The sequence below is a fragment of the Heloderma suspectum genome, chromosome 6, assembly GCF_057233095.1.
Source record: "Heloderma suspectum isolate Gila_16-S chromosome 6, 16-S_ref, whole genome shotgun sequence".
NCBI lineage: Eukaryota > Metazoa > Chordata > Lepidosauria > Squamata > Helodermatidae > Heloderma > Heloderma suspectum.
The window spans coordinates 87,568,091-87,592,726 of NC_139463.1; the positions used below are offsets into that span (position 1 = coordinate 87,568,091).

Genomic DNA, 24,636 nt, shown 5'->3' on the forward strand with positions numbered 1-24,636 from the left:
TTATTTTTCTCTTTGGATTATTTTTCTAGATATCCCTATGGGACTTGGCTGGCAGAAAAATTACTCAAGGACATGCTGATAATTACAGGGGAGCAAAATAGCTCCCTATGCACTGAAACTGCAAGCACAGCAGAACACCTGGAGAAAGTGGCTGTTTTCACCAGAGACCTTACCAGGAGGACTCAAAACATTTTTCCTTGAAATGAGCAGCATGGCAAACCCACGTTTCCATGGCTAGAGCCAAAGTAGGATCAGCCTGCTATAATTAGTTTGACACAGAGTTCATGTGGGCCAAATGGCTCACAGAGGGGTTGGTGAGAATAACTGAGACCATATTTGAATACAGAAATGGGAACCACATTGGAACCACAGCCTGGAGTCTCAATGTTGATCTCTTTCTTCATGGCAGGGGTGGGCAACTTGTCAGCCAAAATAGCTGGAGGGCCACAACTCCCCTCAGCCCTCACCAGCATAGTCGATGATGAGGGATGGTGGGAGTTGCAGTCCAACAACATCTGGGAGGGGGGCACAAGTTGCCAAGCCAGAACTTATGGAGATTAGGGTTAATACATAACATCCCCCTCTCCTTTCTCCATACATTGGTGCCTACAAGGTAATAATGAAGATCAAGTGCATTTGAGAATCAGAATTATGTGGGGGTTGGAGGTGCATTGGCGGTTGGCATTACGTCTCCCTGACCTCCAGTAGTCTAATTTGGCATTTGGACTGTGTCTTGTTGACATGCCACCAGCTGTTGCATCTCCCACATGGCAAGTTGTTCAGCATTCTTTGTCCCAAAGTGGGTAAATATATGGCCCTATTCTCATCCTTACATCGCAGGATAGGGAATCAGGATCATATCTCTTGGCCCTGCTCTAGACTGCCATAGGCTAAAGAGAAGGTGTGCATATGGCTCTACATTGGTGTAGTCACTGTACATGTAATCAGAAACCTGTGGATGGTTGTTATCACTTAAGGAAACCACATAATTGAAGAATAACCATTTCTCAGAAAGCATTGGTTTTAGTTCATTTTTTGTTATTGTTGTTGGCATTTTAGACATATTATCTTCTTTAGTGGATCCATGAAGAGAGAGTAACTATGCTGGTTAATCCAAGGGATGTTTACTTAGAAATACAAGCTGTTGCACTCACTAGGACTTTGGACTAGATTGACTGTACATCTGTCAAAAGGATGCATCCTGTTCAATCATAGGGTAGGACCATTGTCTTATCTACAAGAAAAGACAATGGTCCTACTCTATGATTGGACAGGATGCATCCTTTTGACAGATGTACAGTCAATCTAGTTATCTTAACTTGGCCTAATTACTTACAAAATCAGAAAAAAGGAAAGTGATTCTCGTAATTTTTAATTCTTGGATTCCTTTAGTTTTTTCTCATTAGTTGCTCCCTGTTGTTCAGATCAGCCCTCTGCATGAGGATGTAGCATTTCGGGAGAAAGATGCAAACCAGTAAGCCAGCACTGGAGGTTAAAATAGAGAAAATTTCCACAGCCACCATGTATTTCCCTTTGGTGCTCAGGTAGGCTGGGACAAAGGAGAGCCAAACACTGCAGAAGACCAACATGCTGAAGGTGATGAACTTGGCCTCGTTGAAACTGTCAGGCAACTTCCTGGCTAAGAAAGCTACTGTGAAGCTGGCAATAGACAGAAAGAACATGTAGCCCAGGACACAGTAGAACATGGTGACAGAACCTTCATCACATCCTGCTACAATTTCCCCAGTCAGTGAATGCCTGTCCATATCTGGGAATGGAGGAAAAGTACTCAGCCAAATCATGCAAAGTCCTGTTTGAATTAAGGAGCAGGAAATGACTATCAAATTGGCCACCTTTTTCCCTACCCATTTCCTCATTGTGGATCCTGGTTTGGTAGCCATGAATGCCAGAACCACCATGATGGTCTTTGCCAAAAGAGAAGAAAGCGCAAGTGAGAAGATGATGCCAAAAGCTGTTTGCTGGAGAAGGCAAGTCAATGCTTTGGGCTTTCCAATGAACAGCAAAGAGCAGAGGAAGCAAAGAAGGAGAGAGATGAGGAGGATGTAGGTGAGACTCCGGTTGTTGGCTTTGACTATGGGAGTGTCGTGGTGCTTCACAAAGGTTCCAAGTACCAAAGCTGTGATCAGGGCAAGACCAAGAGCAGAGAAAGCTAAAGTGATCCCCAAAGGTTCTTCATAGGAGAGGAAGCTTATAACCTTGGGAATACATTGGATCTGCTCTAAGTTTGAATAATGGTCTTCTGAACATTCAGTGCAAAAATCCATATCTGGAAAGAAAAGAGAGATAGAGAGGTTATGAAATCTACAAGAGCAGAGAAAGCTAAAGTGATCCCCAAAGGTTCTTCATAGGAGAGGTAACTTATAACTTTGGGAATACATTGAATCTGCTCTAAGTTTGAATATTGGTCTTCTGAACATTCAATGCAGAAATCCATATCTGGAAAGAAAAGAGAGATAGAGAGGTTATGAAATCTATGATAGCAGAGGCCTTGATGCAACAATGTAGCATGGTTCAAACATCATTTCCTTATTAGTCAGCAATGCCCAAATACATAGGCCTTAGTTCATATGTGCAAAGAAAAAATAAAATAAAGGATGCTTCAGATATGAAAGAGAAGGCAGTGCGTCGTGGTATAGCATGGTAATGCATGAACAGTAAGGCAAGAAATCTGTGTTTTAAAATCTCACTTGAGCAGTACAAAATCACCCAGAAGTCCTTCTCTCTCTCTCTCTCTCTCTCTCTCTCACTCACACACACACACACACACACACACACTCACACGCCCAACCAGTGAGAATTTCCATGGGCGCAATCAACCTCAGCCTAAGCCCTGCCACTCCATGAGGTAGACTAGCAAAGATTGTCTCCTGCTCCAGCCAGGCTGCCGACATCAGTCTATCACCTGTGTGCATGCCTCTTTTGCTTCTGCCCGTCCATGCCCTCTTCACACCCTTACCCTTTTCTGGGAGTAGTAATAGCCACAACTTATTATGTAGACGCTGAGCTCCCACTCAACTCCAGAGTGCCAGATACAGCAGCAAACCACTGTTTAAAATCCTTTGATGACACCAAAATGAGCAGGAATATGGTCACAACCAGGGACTAAGCTGCAAAGTGGCAGTGGCGTCATAAGCTGAGTTGGTCAGCTGTGTGTGTGTGTGTTCATTTTACTACTGCACCCAATCTGCGAACTGAGGCAGGCAGATTACTGAGTCCGATTGTAGGGCTGGCCTTCGGGGCTGTGATTACCTGAGTTTGATTTCTTTTGGAAGGTAGTCCCTTTGAGGCTTATGGCATGTTGTAATATTTGAGTTTATTTACAAGAAGACATGTTGAGCGTAGCTGAAAGAAAACACAGTAATAGCAAACCTGCCTGTCCCTCATCAGATCTCCTGAGAAGCAGGTATAACCCCCAAATGCTTCCAGAGGTTACACCTCAGTCCTTTCTTATTCTCATTCTGTCTCCCCCAAAATATTGTAATGTTTCCCACTGACATCTTGTCCCCGCCCTCTGTCTGGAGAGGATAAATAATAATAAATCACCTTTGCCAACTGGCTCCTAGCCTCCCAGGGGCATTTTTTAAAAAACTTTCCATAACAGAAGGGTGTGCTTGGAAGCTTGCCGCTGAGTATTAAGGAAGATTTGTAGTCATTCTGGCCTGAACTTTTCCCTGTCCAATCCCCCACATATCTATCCTCTCTCTCTCTCTCTCCAACTATAACTCTATTCAGTTATAAAAAAACACACATGCTGGTTTAAAAGACCGGAGTTAAGGCTATGTCATTTTGGGCCAAACTCAAAAAGGCCAGGAAATTGGAGGCTGAGGCTGATGCCTTAACTGACATGCCCTGTGATCAGTAAGGATGTTGTGCAATGTCAGAAATTCTGCTCGCTTACAATTTTCCCTCCAAGCACCCACACTTTTCCTTCTTTTTGTGTTATTGGTGTTGCCAAGTGTTATTGTGAATGGATACACTTTTTCTTTTGCTGATGCCCCCCCTCATTTTTTGTTTCTGTTATTAGTTGAAATAATAAAGGACACACAAACTGGGAGGTGAGGGAAGACACATGCAGATTCAGACTGAGGAGTGGGGGTGGGGATACACAGACACACACACCTTGTGGGCAGGGAGCAGACATACATACACACATGCTGGGGCCTGGGGAGAGAGACAGACACATGCACACACTGGGGACTGGGGAGACACAGGTCGAGACACACTAGGGGGTGGGGATACACAGACCAGAGCATGCACACACACTGGAGAATGGGAAGAAAGACAGGCATACGGATGCGCACTGGGGCTGGGGAGAGATCCAAACATATACAGAAGGGTGGGGAGAGACACAGACCAACAAACTCACACACTGGGTGGGTGGAGATACACACCACACACATACTGTAGGGTGGGGAGACACAGAACACACAAACACACAAACTTAACGGTGGGACAACCCATGCTGTATCAGCATTGGGGGATTCCAGGCTGCCAGGGTGTGGGGAGAGAGCAATCTGGGTTGTTCTTGGAGGGGGTGTGTGATCCATGGGAGGAGGGAAAATTCAGGTTTTTGCAAGGGGTGGGCAATTCAGGTTGTCATTTTGGAGGTCAGAATTAGAATTTCTCTTCTAAAAACAGAAATTTGATTGAAATAGTTTTCCACCAACACCAGTACAAGAGGAATATCTTTTATGTGAGAACACTTTCACTTCTTCAGAAATCTTGACTAAAAAAAGTTGCGTAGAACAGCACCTGAAGACCCACCCACCTGCCTCTCCAGAGACACCAGCAGCCACAGATACCAGCAGCAAATAGCAGCAGCAGAGGGCAGCAGCTTTAAAGACGAGGGAGAAAGGGGCAAATGTGGACTTTATCTGCTCCTTCTTAGCTGCTGTTCTCTTTTATCTCTTTTAACTTTTATATTCTTTTATACTGTTGAACATTTTATACCCTAACATTTTAATATGTGCCTGGGAGGACTATTGGGAAACTCAGGGGGTCGGGGAGGTGCCAGTATATCTGTGGTCACGGGCCGGGGGGGTATGGCGCTGGGGGATTAACAGGCCAGCCGAGGAGAAGAGGGGCTAGATACCTTACAGCTGTCTCCTCTTCTGGTTCTTCCCCCAACCTGATGGTTCCTGGCAGCCTTACCAGTCTGCCCTCGGGTCTGGTGGTGCTGCTGCTGAATGCCAGGTCGGCCCAAAATAAAATCTCCCTCATCCATGACTTGATTGTGGATGAGGGGTCTGACCTGGTATGTATTACTGAGACCTGGGTGGGGGAACAGGGAGGGGTCACTCTCTCCCAGCTGTGCCCTCCTGGGTACTCAGTACAGCACCAACACCGACTCAAGGGTTGGGGAGGGGGGGTTGCCCTAGTCTATAGGAATTCAGTCTCTCTTTCCAGGCTTCCTGCTCATTCGAGTGCAGATCTTGAGTGTTTGTACCTTGTGTTGGGTACCCGGGACAGATTAGGGATTCTGTTGGTGTACCGCCCACCCCGCTGCCCATCAGACTCCCTGCCTGAGCTGATGGAGGTGGTCTTGGATTTGGTGTTGAGGACCCCTAGGATGATGGTCCTGGGGGGTCTCAACTTCCATGCTGAGGCCGCTGTATCCGGGGAGGCTCAGGACTTCATGGCCGCCATGACAACCATGGGGCTGTCCCAACATGTTATCGGCCCAACGCATATAAAAGGACACACACTTGATCTGGTTTTCTCGACTGGGCAGGAGGATGGTGATCTGAAAGTGGAGGAATTAACATCTGTCCCTTTGTCATGGACAGATCACTTCCTGCTGAGGTTTAGACTCATGGCAGCTTTCCCCCTCTGCAAGGGTGGGGGACCTATTAAAATGGTCCGCCCCCAGAGATTAATGGATTCTGATGGATTCCAGAGGGCTCTGGGGGATTTTTCTGCTGGTATGGCTGGTGCTCCTGTCGAAGCCCGGGTCACTCTGTGGAATGCAGAGATGACTCGGGCACGATTGCACCCAAGCGCGCTCTCCCTCTGAGCAGAGCCCGGTCAGCTCCTCGGTATACACCTGAGCTGAGGGCAATGAAGCAAGAGGGGAGACAGCTAGAACACAGGTGGAGGAAAAGTCATGCTGAGTCTGACCGAACACAGGTAAGAGCCCACTATCAAGCCTACTCTGTGGTGGTGAAGGTGGAAAAGAAACAGTTCTTTTCCACCAGCATTGCATCTTCTCAGTGTCATCCAGTGGAGATTTTCTGAGTGGTTTGCAGCCTGTTACATTCTGGGCTGGGGAGAGAGACGGTGGAACCCTCGGTAGCACGCTGTGATGAGTTTGCATGGCACTTTGAAGATAAAAGTCGCTCAGATTCGTCATGAATTGGACACTACGATTAATGCATTTCCATTGGTAGAGGCGTTGAGAGCACCATCTGGTCCAGTTTTATTGGATGAGTTTCAGTTACTGAGGCCTGAGGATGCGGACAAGGTGCTTGGCCAAGTCCGATCGACCACTTGTGTGCTTGACCCTTGCCCTTCATGGCTTATTAAATCAAACAAAGAGGGGATGTCTGGCTGGGTCCAGGAGGTTGTAAATTCCTCCTTGAGAGAGGGGGTGGTGCCTGCCACTTTAAAAGAGGCGGTAATTAGACCACTCCTGAAAAAGCCTAACCTGGACTCAGAGGATGTTAACGATTGTAGGCCAGTGGCCAACATCCCCTTCCTGGGCAAGGTGCTTCAGCAGGTAGTTGTAGGACAGCTCCAGGCAAGGTGCTTGAGCAGGTAGGTGCTTGAATGAAATGGATTATCTAGATCCATTTCAATCGGGCTTCAGGCCTGGGTTTGGAATGGAAACTGCCTTGGTTGCCCTGTGGGATGACCTCTCCCAGGAGAGGGACAGGGGGAGTGCGACCCTGTTGATTCTCCTGGACCTCTCAGCGGCTTTCGATACCATCGACCATGGTATCCTTCTGGATAGGTTGCCTGGGTTGGGAGTTGGAGGCACTGCACTACAGTGGTTCCGCTCCTACTTGGATGGCCGATTCCAGAAGGTGGTGCTGGGGGATTATTGCTCTGTGCCATGGCAATTGTGCCATGGGGTTCCACAGGGCTCTATTTTATCCCCCATGCTGTTGAACATCTACATGAAACCGCTGGGGGAGGTTATCCGGAGGTGTGGGCTGAGGTGCCATCAATATGTGGATGACACCCAGCTCTACCTCTCTTTCTCATCAAATCCAGGTGAGGCAGTGGCTGTTCTGAATCAGTGCCTGGGCACGGCAATGGACTGGATGAGGTCCAATAAACTGAAACTCAATCCAGACAAGACGGAGGTACTGTTAGTGGGTGGTTCATCTGCATGGCTAGGTGATATTCAACCTGTTCTGGAGGGGGTTGCACTCCCCCGAAAGGATCACATTTGTCTTTTCGGGGTGCTCTTGGATCCAGAACTGTCACTTGAGGCACAGGTGAACTCAGTGGCACGGAGCACTTTTTGTCAGCTTAGGCTGGTATACCAACTACGCCCTTACCTGGACAAAGATAGCCTAGCTACAGTGATCCATGCTCTGATAACATCTTGTCTGGATTACTGCAATGCATTATACGTGGGGCTGCCTTTGAAAACGGTCCAGAAACTTCAGCTGGTCCAAAATAGGACAGCAAGATTGTTAAGAGGGACTGGCCTGTGAGCTCATATTACGCCAGTACTTTTCCAGCTGCACTGGCTGCCAGTCCATTTCTGGGCCCGATTCAAAGTTAGGGATGGAGGAAAGGGACTTACCTCGTCCCGCAGCTTGCTTCGGGGTGGGGGGGAGGCGCTTTGGTTCTCCCCCCGAAGTTCAGGCAAGGGGGGGAGGTGCTCCGCCTCGACCGGCTGAAATTCAGGCCGGGGGGGAGGCGCCCCATCCGTCGCCGGTGAAATTCAGGCCGGGTAGGAGCGCCCCGTCTACCCGGCCGCGAAAAAAAAAGTAAAAACAAAACAAAACACACACACACACACACACGTGATAGGCTACGTAACGATTTATGTAGCCTATCACGGCTAGATTTCCAAAGTCAGCCGTGATAGGCTATGTAAATCGTCACGTAGCCTATCACGGGTGACTTTGGGGGAAAAAAAAAGCGCGTACGCAAATGGCGGCTCCCATGGGGACCACCATTTGCGTTCCTTATTTTGGCACATCTAGTCTACGTAAAGATTTACGTAGACTACGGCGAAAATAAGGGCAACGCAAATAGTGTTCCCTTATTTCTGCCATAGTCTACCTAAATCTTTACGTACACTAGACATGCCAAAACAAGGAACGCAAATGGCAGTGACCCATGGGCGCCGCCATTTGCGTACGTGCTTTTTTTTTTCCAAAGTCACCCGTGATAGGCTACATGACGATTTACGATTTACAATTTAAAAATCTGTATTTTTAAACTCCTGCACTGCTGCTAGGTTTTAATTTGGTTGTATTATTATATTGTGGTTTTAATGTTCTATATATTTTAAATTGTTTTATTGTGTGTTGTTTGGTTTTAATTTTTGTGAACTGCCCAGAGAGCTTTGGCTATTGGGCGGTATAAAAATAAATAAATACATAAATAAATAAATATGGTCACCAATCTGTTCCTAAAGGCACTCTTACACTAAAGAAAACCCCGGCAGCCCTCCCATTCTGGAGCCTTTCCGCATTTATCGTGTGCCCCCAGATGGTGACCACATGACTGCTGAAAAGGGAAGCAATTTATTTTCAAGGTTCCATCCAACACAATGAAACAGCGCCATCTAGCAGCTGGTTTATTCTTTCTGGATCTTTTTGGAATGAAATAACCAGGAAATTCCTCTGGATGTGCCCTCAAAGTTAACAACAGCATGAAAAGGACCCACAAACCTCCATGACTGAGCAATCTCAATAGAATAAAAGCTTGATGTGAAGGAGCCCTAAAAGCCACTTTTGACAAATGGAGGACCTTTTTCACTTTTTGTCTTTAAACTAGGGGTGGACGAAAGTCACTTACCTGTCGTCGAAGGCCGTTCGCGGTGGGGGGGAGGCGCTTCGCTGCTCCCCCCACGAAGTTCAGGCCGGGGGGGAGGCTTCCCGCCTCACCCAGCCGAAATTCAGGCTGGGGAGGAGGCGCCTCGCCTCACCCGGCCGCGAACGTGAAAGTAAAAAAAAAAAAAAAATGCCCCCTGATAGGCTACCTGATGATTCACGTAGCCTATCACGGCTAGATCTGCAAAGTCAGCCGTGACAGGCTACGTGAATCGTAACGGAGCCTATCATGGGTGACTTTAAAAAAAAAAAAAAAGCGCGTACACGAATGGCGGCCCCCATCGGGAGCCGCCATTCGCGTTCCTTATTTAGTCGCTGTAGTCTACGTAAATGTTTACGTAGACTACGGCAAAAATAAGGGCAACGCAAATTCCAGCCGAGCTATTTAAAATCCTAAAAGATGATGCTGTTAAAGTGCTGCATTCAATATGCCAACAAATCTGGAACACTCAACAGTGGCCACAAGACTGGAAAAAGTCAGTTTACATTCCAATTCCAAAGAAGGGCAACGCCAAAGAGTGTTCAAACTACCGCACAATTGCGCTCATTTCACATGCCAGCAAGGTGATGCTCAAAATCCTACAAGCTAGGCTTCAGCAGTATGCGAACCGAGAACTACCGGAAGTACAAGCTGGGTTTAGAAGAGGCAGAGGAACTAGAGATCAAATCGCCAACATTCGCTGCATCATGGAGAAAGCAAGAGAATTCCAGAAAAACGTCTATTTCTGCTTCATTGACTACGCTAAAGCCTTTGATTGTGTGGATCACAACAAACTCTGGCAAATTCTTAAAGAGACTGCAGCACCAGACCACCTTACCTGTCTCCTGAGAAACCTGTACGAGGGTCAAGAAGCAACAGTAAGAACCACACATGGAACAACCGATTGGTTCAAAATTGGGAAAGGAGTACGACAAGGCTGCATATTGTCACCCTGCTTATTTAACTTATATGCAGAGTACATCATAAGAAATGCCGGGTTGGATGAATCAGAGGTCGGAATTAAGATTGCTGGGAGAATTATCAACAACCTCCGATATGCAGACGATACCACCCTAATGGCAGAAAGCGAAGAGGATCTCAAGAGCCTCTTGTTGAGGGTGAAAGAGGAGAGTGCAAAAGCTGGTTTGAAACTCAACATTAAAAAAACGAAGATCATGGCATCTGGCCCTATCACTTCCTGGCATATAGAAGGGGAAGAAATGGAAGCAGTGACAGATTTTACTTTCTTGGGCTCCAAGATCACCGCAGACGGTGACTGTAGCCATGAAATTAAAAGACGCTTGCTCCTTGGGAGGAAAGCTATGGCCAACCTAGACAGCATAGTAAGAAGCAGAGACATCACCTTGCCGACAAAGGTCCGTCTAATCAAAGCTATGGTTTTCCCAGTAGTAATGTATGGCTGTGAGAGCTGGACTATAAGGAAGGCTGAGCGCCGAAGAATTGATGCTTTCGAACTGTGGTGCTGGAGAAGACTCTTACGAGTGCCCTGGACTGCAAGGAGGTCCAATCAGTCCATCCTAAAGGAAATCAACCCTGAGTGCTCATTGGAAGGACAGATACTGAAGCTGAAGCTGAAATATTTTGGCCACCTAATGCGAAGAGAAAACTCCCTGGAAAAGACCCTGATGCTGGGAAAGACTGAAGGCAAAAGGAGAAGGGGACGGCAGAGGATGAGATGGCTAGATAGCATCACGGATGCAATGAATATGAACTTGAGCACGCTCCGGGAGAGAGCGCAGGACAGGAAGGCCTGGCGTGCTATGGTCCATGGGGTCACGAAGAGTCGGACACGACTGAACGACTGAACAACAATTAGCGTTGCCCTTATTTTCGCCGTAGTCTACGTAAACATTTACGTAGACTACAGCGACCAAATAAGGAAGGGGAATGGCAGCTCCCTATTGGGGCCGCCATTATCCGTACACTCTTTTTTTTTTTTTTTAAAGTCACCCGTGATAGGCTACGTGACGATTCACGTAGCCTATCACGGCTGACTTTGCAAATCTAGCCATGATAGGCTACGTGAATCGTCACGTAGCCTATCAGGGGGCGATTTTTTTTTTCTTTCATTGCAATGGCGGCGGCGGCAGCCGGTCGAAAGACCGGCTGCCGCTCCCGCCTCGCTCGAACACCTGCCAAACCGCCGGCTGGACCAGCCACCGGGAGGGACATTCAGTGAAGGTAAGTCCCGTCCCGGGGGGGGTGCAGGGGGCGGGGCGGGTGCGGAGGATTTCTCCCCGAAACTTGTTCAGGGGGCCGAACACGTTGGCGCTCGGCCCCCTGAAGTTTCGGGGAGAAATTCTCCGCCATCCCTACTTTATACTGCTCTTTCTCCCTCAAACTTTTACCAATATTTCTGATATTTTCAGGATTTGTAAAATGAATACCTCTTTCTGGCACCTCAAAGTTTTAGAGAAATTGGTGAAATTATTCCAATCTTATAAAAGTTAGAACAACCCAAGCCCTGATCACCATTTTACATGGTGGAATGCTTAAACACCCCCCCACGGGACTTAAGAATATAATAAAATGTGCATAAACTCCATAATTCTTCTCCATGGCATATAACAAGGGCTCTGTCTATAGCCTGATATTCAAGGATCACTAATATATTCCTACTCCCTCCAGATCAGGGCCATGCTAATTTTGATTACATTAGTTTTGCTTGATATAGTATGATACGTAGTGCACTTGACATCTGTGAAGACTAAGCCTCCTACCTTTTTGATAAGAAACCTTCCCTCGTGGACATGGAACACAACCGTAACAGCAAAATGCCTCCCCTTCCTTCTTTTTCCTGCTGTAACCAGGATGGCAGTTGTCATTACACAGGGAACGGGGCAGCACCTAATCAGAAATATCAGTGCAGAAGGGTTAGGACTGAGAAAGATATTGTCTGATAGTTAAGGATTCATTTGCAGGTATAAAAAACCATGGTGTTCTAAATGGGGTGGATTTCCTGTGAGCCTGTTTGTTAATAATACTTATATGACACTTCATATAACAAAGTCTCTAAGCAGTTCACATACTAACGTATTAAAATTGCTGTTAGAAATATACTGTTAGTAAAAACAATTACATCTAGTATGACAAAAATATAATAAAAAGAATAAAATGGACCAGCATGACAACTATTAAGTACAAGCCAGGGGAAGCTTGAGTAAACAGGTACATTTTCAGGAGGCTCTTAAATACATCCTATTTTCTGCCTCCTGAACAACATGGGGGAAGTTGTTCCAGAGGGTGGGCATCATTACTGAGAAGGCTCTCAGATCAGCCCATTGAGAAATTTTTTCAGTATAAGATATAGAATGTAATCCGCACTGATTTCTGGTTATATTGAATGAATGAGATTCTCCCAACTCAGCCTTAACATAGGGCCCTATAATATTTAGATACCGTTTTTATTGTTGTCTACCACCTGGATATGTTGTATATGACAGATGGCATTAAGTTATTTTTAAACAAACTAACAAAAAATAGGTTGTGCTAAATCAGACTCATATGAATTAGCCATCTACAATTTTTCATCTAAAAAACTTTAGCTTCTTTCTGTCTCACCTGGTTAAACATCCTAGGCCACACAATGCGTTTATCTTCGATTGTTAACTGCTTTCCATGAGGAGCCTGTGGACTGAACCTTCCCACTTGAACTCTCAGAAAAGACTGATTTGGGAAAATTACCCAGTTGGTAACATCAAATCCTGTGACTACTTCTCTATTTTCATCAAACTGTATTGTCTCTCCCACACTGTTGTTGAAGGAGATGCCCCTTAGAAAAGGATGGAGCTAAATGCAAAGAGGAAAAGATATAACGGGACAGTAAAGTATTTTCATGATCACACTGACAAGTACCTATCCTAGATTTGTTGACAGTATTTTACATTTGTCTGGGTCTAGCCCCCTAAAGGCTTTTCCTGAGAGTTCTGTGGCTGGAGGGATGCAAAGTCTGTCTCCCAAGAAGAGCTGTCTGTCTCCTATTGCTAACCAGGTGGAAACAGAAATTTGTGACAGAATGTTTTGGTGAATTAGGTATTGAGTCATCACCCCCTCCCCCATCCTGTCTTAATGTGACCCTTGAGAAAACTAACTTACTGATCAGGGGTCTATGGAAAAGGAGATGGAGACAACGAGCAAATTGATAGTACTTAACCCTAATTTAACCCAAACCGAAACCCTAACAACTCATGTATCATGGTCCCATTCAGGCATTCTTGTTACCATGTTTACTCAACACATGAGGGGAGAGTGTGCTCCAGCCCCACCCTGCTCTGTTGCCACATCCATCGCCCTGTGCATGTGGAGAGTGACAGTTGGAAGAGAAGAGCTTCCTGGATCCATTGAGGCCCCATTAAGAACCCTGTTTAAGAACCCACAGATACAGGGGTTGTTCCTCTTCAGACTGTCACCCTCCATGTGCACAGAGTGACAGATTTGACAGCAGAGAGGGGTGGGGCTGGAGCGTTCCCTCTCCTTGTGTGTTGATTGAACATGAATAGGGCTCATGCCTTCAAGCTAGGGATGGTGGAGAATTCTGCCATGGATTTCAGTGAGGCCGAATGCACTGGCATTCGGCCCCCTGAAATCCGTAGCGGAATGGCCTGCCACCCCCCGCCCCCACGTGGATCCTCCCCGGACGAGACTTACCTGGGGCAGATGTTCCGGATGGCAGCCGTGGCTCCAGCGGTGGCTTCGGCGGCTGCGGCTGGTCTTCCGACCGGCTGCCAGCGCCGCCATTTGCAGTCTGGTCTTTTTTGTATTTTTTACCCAGACATGATTGCCTATGAAGACTTATGTAGCCTATCATGTCTGGGGGAAAAAAAAAAGTGTACGCAAATGGTGGCGTTCCCCTTTTTTTCTCCGTAATACTTATGTAAATATTGACGTAGGCTAAAATGGCGAATCAAAAAGCAACGCAAATAGCACCCACTACGCTATTTGCATTTCCCTTTATTTTTGCCGTAATAGTCTACATAAATATTTACGTAGACTGAAACGTCAAAAAATAAGGAATGCAAATGGTGGCTGCCATAGTAAATATTTGCGTACGCAGTTTTTTTATTTTTTTACCCAGAAGTGATAGGCTACGTAAGTTTTTATGGTTAAATACATGGATGCAAATAGCAGTGGCTACGGCAGTTGCCATTTGCGTCCCTGCTTCCCAGCGGCCGGATGTCCGGCTGTAGGCAGAGCCGGCCGGTGGCTCTGTAGAATCCCCATGGAGCGGAGCCCGCCTGGCAGAACTCTGGGGGGAGGGACGGAGCTCCTCCCCCCCCACTGTGAAGCAGATCCGCAAAACAGGAAGTGACTTTCGTACATCCCTACTTCAAGCAATGCTCCATTGAGAAGCTGGGAAACAATTTGTTGTAACTACACCCTTCTCTGGACAGCGAAAGCCTATCCATGCTCTGATAACCTCTCATCAGGATTACTGCAATGCAGTAATGTGGCTGCCTTTGAAAATGGCCCAGAAACTTCAGCTAGTCCAAAATAGGGCAGCAAGACTGTTAGCAGGGACTGGCCAATGAGATCACATTATACCAGTACTTTTCCAGCTGCACTGGCTGCCAGTCCATTTCCGGGCCCAATTCAAAGTGCTGGTATTAACATTCAAAGCCTTTAATGGCTTGGGGCCAGGTTATGTGAAGGATTCCCTCCTTCCATATGTGCCTGCCTGGACCCTAAGATCATCCTCAGTGGTCACCTTCTGGCACCAGGTGAAGACCCTTTTATTCTCCCAGTATTTTAGCATTTAAGCCTCCTAGTCTTTTATCTTTGGCGTTTTAGATCTATATTTTCAATCTCTGCATTGCTGCTAGGTTTTATTCTGGTTGTACTGTTCTATGGTGGTTTCAAGTGTTCATATTTTATATGGTTTTTTTATGCTGTGTTTTGTGGTTTTAATTTTTGTGAACTGCCCAGAGAGCTTTGGCTATTGCTTGGTATAGAAATGAAAGAAATAAAATAAATGCAATTAATTAATGAATGTAGAGTGGACCTCATAAAGCTGAAAAGGTTCTACATGGATTTCGATGGCACTGGTATCAGCTTACATTTCCCACATCCACCACCCAATCCAAACAAAGAAGAGATGAGCTTTTGCGTGAAAATACCTGCCATGCCAGCAGATTCAAGGGCTCCAGCTTTCTTCCAGCCACCCATGACCTGTGTCTGGATCTGGATTCATGCATCGACTGTAGAGCATGTGCCACAGCATGGACAGCACTGTAAACACTGTAGCTGTGACCAGCCATACTCATCTCAAAGAAAGTTCCAGGGAGGCTCTCTAGTTCCTCCTCCCCACTGCAGCCTTGATTTATCACCTCACCCTCATTTGATTTTTTCAATGAACAGTTGAAAACCTTCTCCCAAAAATCATGGATGAATCCATCTTGTTTTGCCCAGGAAGGATTTATGCTCTGAAGAAATTGCTTGAATCCTAGCGGTTCCTTTGAGTGGACTGCAAAGGATAGCATGCCATGGAAGGACTGTATATCATGGCCCCTTAGACTGGTGCTTGATGTGAAATCCCAGTATGTTGACGTAATCCATACCTTACTTATTGGGGAATCCAGCACTGCCCTCTGAAGAAATGAGCTTATTTCAATTATCAATGGATGTGCAACATCAGCAAGAAATACATTGGCTTTCGTTTCCATGAAGGAAGTGTATTCCAATTCCCCATGCAAATACCCTGCCTTTCCAGCATGTTTTCGAAAAATTGCTGGCATTTTTTCTATGAAGGCGACACAGATGCCTCCCTGTGACAGCATTGGCAGTAATTTTTGCAAACGCCCTTCTCCATGAATGTTATCCACACTGAAGAGCCCAATCCATGTCCATTTGAAATGCACAAGCAACTGGACAATCCCAGTGTACTGCTGAGCTTCGTTTGGGACCATCTGGTATAAAGGACGGGAGACTGATTTGTCACCCCAAGCTGGGAGAAATGATCCACAAGTGAGCTGAAATAGAAGGTAAAGATATTTTATGAAGAGAATGCATTTTTTGTGTGCAATAAGTGACACATCATTTCTACCAAATACCTGATTGAGTAAAAATAATACATAGATAAATGAGGTCTAGATATCATAATATATCTCTTGTATCACTTTATGCTTCAGTTGAAGTCTCAGTTGATGGAACCCTCTCTCAATGATGCCTCCACCCTACAGAAAAGCAGGATGTCACAGGCTTATCTAAAGCCTCATCCCTGACATGCAAGTTGTATGTTCAGGGATTAAAAATGTATCATACAAAATATGTATAGAATCATATTTTCATAGCATCAGTTACCTATAAGGGCCCATCGAGTCTAACCCCCTGGTCACTGCAGGAATCCTGTTTAAAGTACCCCTGACAGATGGCTGTCCAGTCTCTGCTTGAATACCTCCAGTGACAGAGAACTGACCACCTCTCTCGGCATTTGGACCCATTGTCTGACTGCTCTGATATTTAACCAAAATCCTCCTTCATGTACCATAAGCCTGTTTGTTTGTTTAAAACATTGGTATATCATTAAGATCACAGGGCGCCTTCCAAAGAAAATCAATTTAAACAGTAAAACAATAAATAATTTAAACAGCTAAAAGCACATTAAACCATTCAACAAGCTATGTTCTTTCATGTCCTCGAGTCCTGGATGATAGAGACCAGGTTGTGGCCCTCTCATTCAGGTCCTCGAAAAGTGCTATGATATCTCCTCTTGGTCTGCTATTCTAAAGGCTAAACATACCTTGATCATCTCTGTTGCTCAACTCATTACAATTTATCAAACTCCTTAAAGTGTGGTGTCCAGAAATGAACTTAGTATTCGAGGAGAGGTCTGACCAGCACAGTGTTGGGTGCAATGATTACTTCCCATGATTTTGAATCTGTACTTCTTCTGATGCCACCTGAAAATGCATTTGCCTTCTTTACAGCCGCATCGCACTGCTGACTCATATTCAGCTGGTGGTAGACTACAAGCCCAAGATTCTTGTCATATGTACCAGCCAGGCATTCCCCATCTTATACCTGTGCATTTGATCTCCCCCACCCCCTGTAAATGAAGAACTTTGCCCTTGCCTCTGTGAAATTTCATTCTGTTCCTTTCTGCCCCGTTTTCTAACCTATCAAGATAATTTTGAATTTTGTTGCTGTCTTGAAGGTAATAGCTACCACACCAATGTTGGGTCATCTTCACATTTGATAAGCATTTCCCCAAATCTTCCTCCAAGTCATTAATAAAAATGTTGGTGAGTACAGGGCCCAGGACCAAGCTCTGCAGTACCCAGCGCAGTATCTCCAACCAGTTTGATTAGGAACCACTGACGATGGTTCATTGAGCATGCCTCTTTGGCAATGAGCCGCATCATAGGCGCTCTCTCTCGCTCTCCCTGCAACGCAGCACGGGGTGTGTGTGGCTTTGTTGCTGCCAGCTGTTTACATGGGGGGTCTCTCCTAACCCAGCCAAGATGATTCTTCTCCCACCCCAGGTCGACAGGCAGGCATGTTGGGGGGGGGGGGATTGTGATTTCCTATTAGACCAATGGCTTCTTTTTCCCAGGCTGTGGTTATAGCAGAACTGCACGCACTTACACACAGCATTAAAAGGGGTTTACTTCTCAGTGTTGGATTATCTCCTTCTTTAATTTATTTAGCAGGAAAAAGATAAGGAAAACCTGGATGTGCCCTGGAGGTTGATGGCATTATGTAAATGACCCGTAAACTTCCATGACTGACCAATCCGATAAATGCCTTGTGTAAAGACAGCCTATGGTTCTCCACCCAGCTGTGGAACCACAGACTCAGAGATGCTGCATTTTGTACTAACTGACGTTCCCAAGAAGTCTTCAAAGGCAGCCCCAAATATAATGCATTGCCAGCTGCACTCCAATCTACAGGGTAATAGTGCATGGATAAAATGATGGGCAGGCAATCACTGTCTCGGAGATGCTGTAGCTTGCTCACTAGCCTAAGCTGGTGAACATCATTGTATACCAGAAAACAGACGTGTGCATTCCTTTAAAAAAGGAATGAAACATAAAATCAATGTGTTCACATTTGTTCTACATTTGTTTATGTAAATGTAGACGTAGCCTATCACGTCACGTAGCCTATCACGGGTGACTTTGAAAAAAAAAAAAGCGCGTACGCAAATGGCGGCCCCCATAGGGAGCCGCCATTCGCGTTCCTTATTTAGTCCCTGTAGTCTACGTAAAGATTTACGTAGAATACGGCGAAAATAAGGGCAACACTATTTGCGTTGTCCTTACTTTCACCGTAGTCTACGTAAATCTTTACGTAGACTACAGCGACCAAATAAGGAACGTGAATGGCGGCTCCCTATGGGGGCCGCCATTAGCCGTACGTGCTTTTTTTTTTTTAAGTCACCCGTGATAGGCTACGTGACGATTAACGTAGCCTATCACGGCTGACTTTGCAAATCTAGCCATGATAGGCTACGTTAATCGTTATGTAGCCTATCACAGGGGCGTTGTTTTTTTTACTTTTCTTGTAATGGCGGCGGCAGCAGCCAGTCGAAAGACCAGCTGCTGCCCCCGCCCCTGACGAAGACCTGCCGAACCGCCGCCGGGACCCGCCGCCGGGAGGGACATTCGTGAAAGGTAAGTCCCATCCTGGGGGGGGGGGGTCAGAGAATTTCTCCCCAAACAACCTTCGGAGGACCGAATGCATTGGCACTCGGCCCCCCGAAGTTTCGGGGAGAAATTCTCCCCCATCCCTAGGTGTGTGCGGCTGGTGAGCCAGGGTGGGACAGACTGTATAGGCAGTGATCTGGGGTGAGAGAAGAGATGGGGCAATGACTGACAGACAGAAGGATTAGAGAAAGAGACTTTGCTCTCGGAGAAATAGGGTTCTGTTGGCACGGAAAGCTGTGGATGCCAAGGAGCTGTTTTGTGTGTCGGGGCTCAGATCCCGCCTTGTTTATTTTTCCTTTGCAACTCGCCATGGCAGCCACTAGTTTGTGGTGGTGCTCAAGACAGTTTCTCAAGTTACCAAACATACCGTGGGCCCAAAAAAGTTGCAGACCTTTTGCTGAGATGCTGTAGCAGACAGTCAATGGGGGAAGGGCAAGTATCAAGACTCCTTTCTGGATCTTTCACATATGGGGGTGATGGGGAATTGCCAAATGGCTCCCAAATTATGCCTGCCTTAGGTCTTTCTCCAGCTCTAAGATCTGGAGTCAATTGCCAGCTAAGCAGTCAGTCTCTCTCTCTCTTCCCCTGCAACTCAGTGCGATGCAGCTGAAACAGCCTCAGCCTCTCCCTCTCTCTTCCCTATCATTCCAAATAGATAAGAGAGTCTTCCCCAGCTAGATTTCCCTTCAGTCCAGATTTCCCTGAACTCTGCCCCAACCAATTCCTCACACACAGGAACAGATGCTGTACAGCAGTCGTCCTCTGCCTCCAGCTCTTCCTACTTCTGTTTTGTAGGATAGTCCAGATGTTTTAGGAAGTACTTGCTGAAGTTCCTAAAATATAGAATGTATAACTCGGTTTGCTCATAAAACTATAATGTTTGGTATATTAAATTTATTCAGACAATAATTACAAATTTACTGCATTTACTTTTAAACGTTTTTTTCATTTTACTGATAAGTACATGAGAAAACCAAGTTATATGTAATGTATTTTATTAACAAAGTGACAGTAAATCTTTAAAGATTTGTAAAAATATAGGAATTGCATAGTTTTCAATTATCCACTACACTTATTTTACTAAACTTATTTTTCCAGAAGAGGAAAACAAATGCCCAAACACACACATTTATACCATCGATAATTTCCAGGTATTTTATGTAGGAATTGGTGAGGATTTAATTTCATTCCAGTTTTGACAGGAATTTAACAAAATTGGTGAATATCTCCATATCTGGGACAAAAAAAACCTTGCAGGGTTTTTTTAAAAAAAAATACATGCAGGAAAAACTGAAACTGACATATTCGCCCACTCCGAATCCATGTCTCTAGGTGCTGGTAGGTGCTGGTGGTGTGGAATGGCAAATATTAAGCCCACCTTCTGATCATGCATATATGGGGTGTGATGGGGGAACTGCCAGAACTGAATGTCTGCTCAACTCTGTCTGCCTGCCTGGTTATAACTAGGGATGTCAGAGAATTCCGCCATGGATCTCGGTGAGGCCGAATGCCAGTGCATTCAGCCCCCAGAACTCCGTGGCGGAACAGTCTGCCAACCCCCTGCCCCCCGCGGATCCCCCCCGGGATGAGATTTACCTAGGGCGGATGTTCCGGGTGGTGGTGGCTCTGGCGGCTGGTCTTCCGACCGGCTGCCACCGCCGCCATTTACAGCCTTGTCTTGTTAAAAAAAAAAAAAATGATGTGATAGGCTATGTAAAAATTTATGTAGCCTATCATGGCTGGGTTTAAAAACAAAAACAAAAAACGACATGATAGGCTATGTAAAGATTTACGTAGCCTATCATGGCTGGGTTTAAAAAAAAACAAAAAAAAACCGCGTACGCAAAAGGCGGCGGCCATTTGCATTCCTTATTTTTGGCCGTCTTAGTCTATTTACGTAGAGTATGACGACAGAAATAAAAGGGAACGCAAATAGCGTAGCGGGTGCTATTTGCATCCCTTTTTGATTCTCCGTTTTAGCCTACATAAATATTTACGTAGGCTAAAATGGCAAATCAAAAAGGGATGCAAATAGCACCCTTACGCTATTTCTGTTCCCCTTTATTTTCACCATCATAGTCTATGTAGGGATGGACAAAAGGGACTTACCTTGTCCCGCAGCTTGCTTCGCAGTCGGGGTGAGGCGCTTCGCTTCTCCCCCCGAAGTTCAGGCGAGGGGGGGGAGGCGCCCCATCTCTCGCTGCCAAAATTCAGGCCGGGGAGGAGCGCCCCGTCTACCTGTCCGCGAAAAAAAAGTAAAGAAAAAAACAAACAAACCACACCCGTGATAGTCTATGTAACGATTTGCGTAGCCTATCACGACTAGATTTCCAAAGTCAGCCATGATAGGCTATGTAAATCATCACGTAGCCTATCACAGGTGACTTTGAAAAAAAAAAGCGCGTACGAAAATGGCGGTGCCCATGGGGTGTGCCCTTTGCGTTCCTTAGTTTGGCACGTCTAGTCTACATAAAGATTTACGTAGACTACGGCGAAAATAAGGGAACGCTATTTGTGTTGCCCTTATTTTCGCCGTAGTCTATGTAAACCTTTACGTAGACTAGACGTGCCAAACTAAGGAACACAAATGGTGGCGCCCCATGGGCGCCGCCATTTGCGTACGCACTTTTTTTTCCAAAGTCACCCATGATAGGCTACGTGACAATTTACGTAGCCTATCATGGCTGACTTTGGAAATCTAGCCGTGATAGGCTACATAAATCGTTAAGTAGCCTATCACGGGTGTTTTTTTTTTTTACTTTACTTTTTTATTTTGCAATGGTGGCAGCGGCGGCAGCCGGTCAGAAGACCGGCCGCCGCCCCTGCCGAACCGCCGCCGAACCGCCGCCGGGACCCGCCGCCGAGAGGGACATTCGCACGAGGTAAGTCCCATCCCGGGGGGGGGGGTGGGGGACCGGCGGAAAATTTCACCACCAATTTCAGGGTGCCGAATGCATTGGCATTCAGCCTCCCGGAGATTCGTGGAGAAATTCTCCGCCATCCCTAAGTCTACGTAAATATTTACGTAGATTAAGATGGCCAAAAATAAGGAACGCAAATGGCGGCAGCCGTAGCCACCGCCATTTGCGTATGCGGTTTTTTTTTCTTTTCTTTCCCAGAGTCCTCCGCAGCCGGAAATCCAGCTGCGGATGGCTCTTGCCTGTGCTGGGCCTGGCCAGCTGCTCCACGGAGCTGCCATGGAGCACAGCCGGCCATGGAGGATTCCAGAGGGGGAGGAACAGATCGCCTCCCCCCCCATCAACATAATCCACAGAAAGGTAAGTGACTTTCATACATCCCTAGTTATAACTTCGCTGAATACATAATTTTATTCCTTCAGAAACCCAAAGGTTTTCAGCCAAATTATCAGTAATGTCCTTCCTTGGGACTGTAAAAACAGAAAATATCTTAGTTTAGTATATCATTAATAACTAATAAGACAAAATAATACACATGGCAAAAATGGTACATGTATACTTACAATTCTTTAAAAGGCCTTCAGAGACCTCTGTCAGGACTGTCTTATACATTTGAAGAGAGGCAGGTGAAAAGATGATGGAAAGTGATACAATTTAGACCATACAACCGAAGTTATCAATCTGCTACACAGGCGTTAGACATAAGTAGTGATTAAATGTCAGGGACAAACTGGTTGTATTAGTACTCCAAGGAGAAGTGTCTCTAGCTGTAAGGTCTGAATTACATGAGAGGAAAGCAAATCCACCTCTTCCTTGAGGTCATGTGGAACTAAGGTTTTAAGTCTCAAAAGCCACTTCATTGCCTTTCTGCGCAAGATCTTCTCATTGCGAGCGGAGATGGGTCAAAGAAGACACAGACAACAAGCTTGGGTTGAAAATTGGGCCACATTTATTGAAATACTTGCAAAGGGGTAACTAGGACGGGCATCTAACTGTGTCAGCGTCTAGCTGGCACTTCTTGGGCGAAAACACACCGAGCCTGAGTGGTGGCAGTGATCTCGCCAACCCTCAAGACTGCCCCTTCTGGGGGAGGTAGACCTTCCGGTGTCGCCCCCAACCCAGTGCCGCACAACACCTTGGTGGGTGAGTAGGGTTGATCTCCCAGGCAACCCTTACCCCCCCGCTGAGCCGCACAACCCGTTTGGAGGGCCTCAGGCATCACCTGTCACCATAAGGTGCCTCTGCATGCACACCATCCCTACTCCCTTTCCTGTTTTGTCCATCCTAGCCTCCAAGTGGAATGTGACCGATGATATAGACCGTATTCCCCTACAGGACACACCCAACCCGCCTAACAGTGTGATGTAGGCAAAAAAGACCCACAGTCCTAGGGCCAATCGAACTGTGAACCAAAAAATTCCTTCATGGCTCCTGAAGGGGCACCTGGCAAGAACCCACACTGCTTAGGGTTCTTGCCAGTTAGGGAGTTTAGGGAGGGAGCTGCATCGAGCCAGAGAGCTGAGATAGGGAGGTGGTCGAGTTTAAGTCAACTTGGCCTGCCCCTCCCCGACTGGTGGTGCGACTGGGGTGCACCAATCAGAGGCCCTTGCGTCTTGTCACCCCACCTGCCCGCAATGCCCCCCCCTTTCAGCCATACAAGCTGGCGTCAGGTTAGGGCATTTCTCCGGATTTATCGTTGTTCTGATGGCCTTTTTTAAGAATTGTAAGTATACTTGGGCAATTTTGGCAATGTGTTTTATTTTGCAAGGTGTAAACACCAGATGAAACTTGCATGTATGGGACTCACAATGGATAAATGCCAGCACCTTCCTGCTTGCTTTTCTTTGCCTGGGGTTCCCTCTCACCTTTGGAACAAAATACCAATCAAAGCACCACCTTGCAGAAACACTGACTGCCCACTCTGTCTGCATGTGCCTCTTAACTGATGTCAGGAAGGAGCCAGAATTCAAATGGGAAAGCCTGCTCATTCTGCTATTATGGGGGAAGAAGCCAACTCATGTCTACAAACCTACCTGTGGAATCTTGTAAGGCTGTGAGATTATGGCAATCTGAAGAGAGATGACAGGGTACATTCCTCCGATGATGGCTATCAAATTGTTCTGCAGATCACACTTGTAGTTGGGGTGCAATCTATGCAGTGTAGAAAGCAGACCAAGGGTGGCCATATAAGTAATCTGTGGATTGTAGTAGCTCTCATAGATGCGAAACCCCAAAGTGACATTAGGTAGGAGTGAGGGATTTTCATTGATCTCCTTGACAGCAAATACTAAGGCTAGGATATGCTGGTAATGCTTTGGTATCAAACTGCAATAGAAGATGCATACTGTGTACTGAAACAATAACAATAGCTGAAGCATTTTAGAGAAATAGAATTTCTTATGGACTTGATTTTCTCTGATGGGACATTGGTTGCTCTTCTGCATTATGTGTAGCATCAGGTGTCTACACTGCATGAAATTACTTACTCCAGCTCTGTGTTGCTCCTGGAATGCTGTCTGTAATAATATTGTCCCAGGCATAATGCCACAAAACAAAGTCAAAAAAGGATCTAGTTTCCACTTGCACCATAGAGATGTCATGTGAAAGAACAGGGAAAAAAAAGTCTTTTGCCTTTATTTCTTTAAGTTTCATTTCCTGTTAGAATTAAGTGATGGAAAAATAAATTAATTCTTACCAATTACAATCACTTGCCAATAACAAACAAAACCACTGAAAAACCAAAAGTGGCCCATATACATTTATCCTTCTGAATGGAAAACATTTTTTAAGTTTTCAGTTGGATAATAATCTGCTCCAAGATATTATGTGCTAAGCAAAGAGATGCTCTGGGTGTGGATGAGAAGTCCTTACATGGGTTCCTTCATGAACACTGGAGACGGCTTTGCACTGAACTTTGTAGATGGGTGCAGGAAAGAGAACATAGAAGCAATCTCTCCGATGACAAGGTCTTCCGGTTGATAAAACTCATGCCCACTCATGATGTGGTCAGTGACTTTGCATATACTGGAAGGAGTCTTCAT

General features: G+C 45.9%; 1 protein-coding gene across 1 annotated transcript; it reads right to left on the bottom strand.

Moving 5' to 3' along the window:
* Positions 1 to 1,388: 1,388 nt before the first annotated feature.
* LOC146341733 (vomeronasal type-2 receptor 26-like) lies at positions 1,389 to 24,636 on the bottom strand. Its single transcript, XM_084807635.1, has 5 exons — positions 24,467 to 24,636; positions 23,629 to 23,746; positions 12,721 to 12,825; positions 11,757 to 11,883; positions 1,389 to 2,287 (listed from the first exon to the last, which is right to left on the bottom strand). Exons 1-5 carry the CDS (start codon positions 24,634 to 24,636, stop codon positions 1,389 to 1,391), a joined length of 1,419 nt encoding a protein of 472 aa, XP_084663761.1.

Bases quoted from the DNA above. Each gene is read 5' to 3' on its own strand.
- LOC146341733 (XM_084807635.1), bottom strand. From the start codon at position 24,636: ATGAAGACTCCTTCCAGTATATGCAAAGTCACTGACCACATCATGAGT. The intron at 23,747-24,466 runs GTAAGGACTTCT...TACACTGCATAG, and splicing joins GTGTTCATGAAGGAACCCAT to ATTGCACCCCAACTACAAGT. The intron at 2,288-11,756 runs GTAGGAGGCTTA...TTTTCTTTCCAG, and splicing joins GAAGGTTTCTTATCAAAAAG to ATATGGATTTTTGCACTGAA.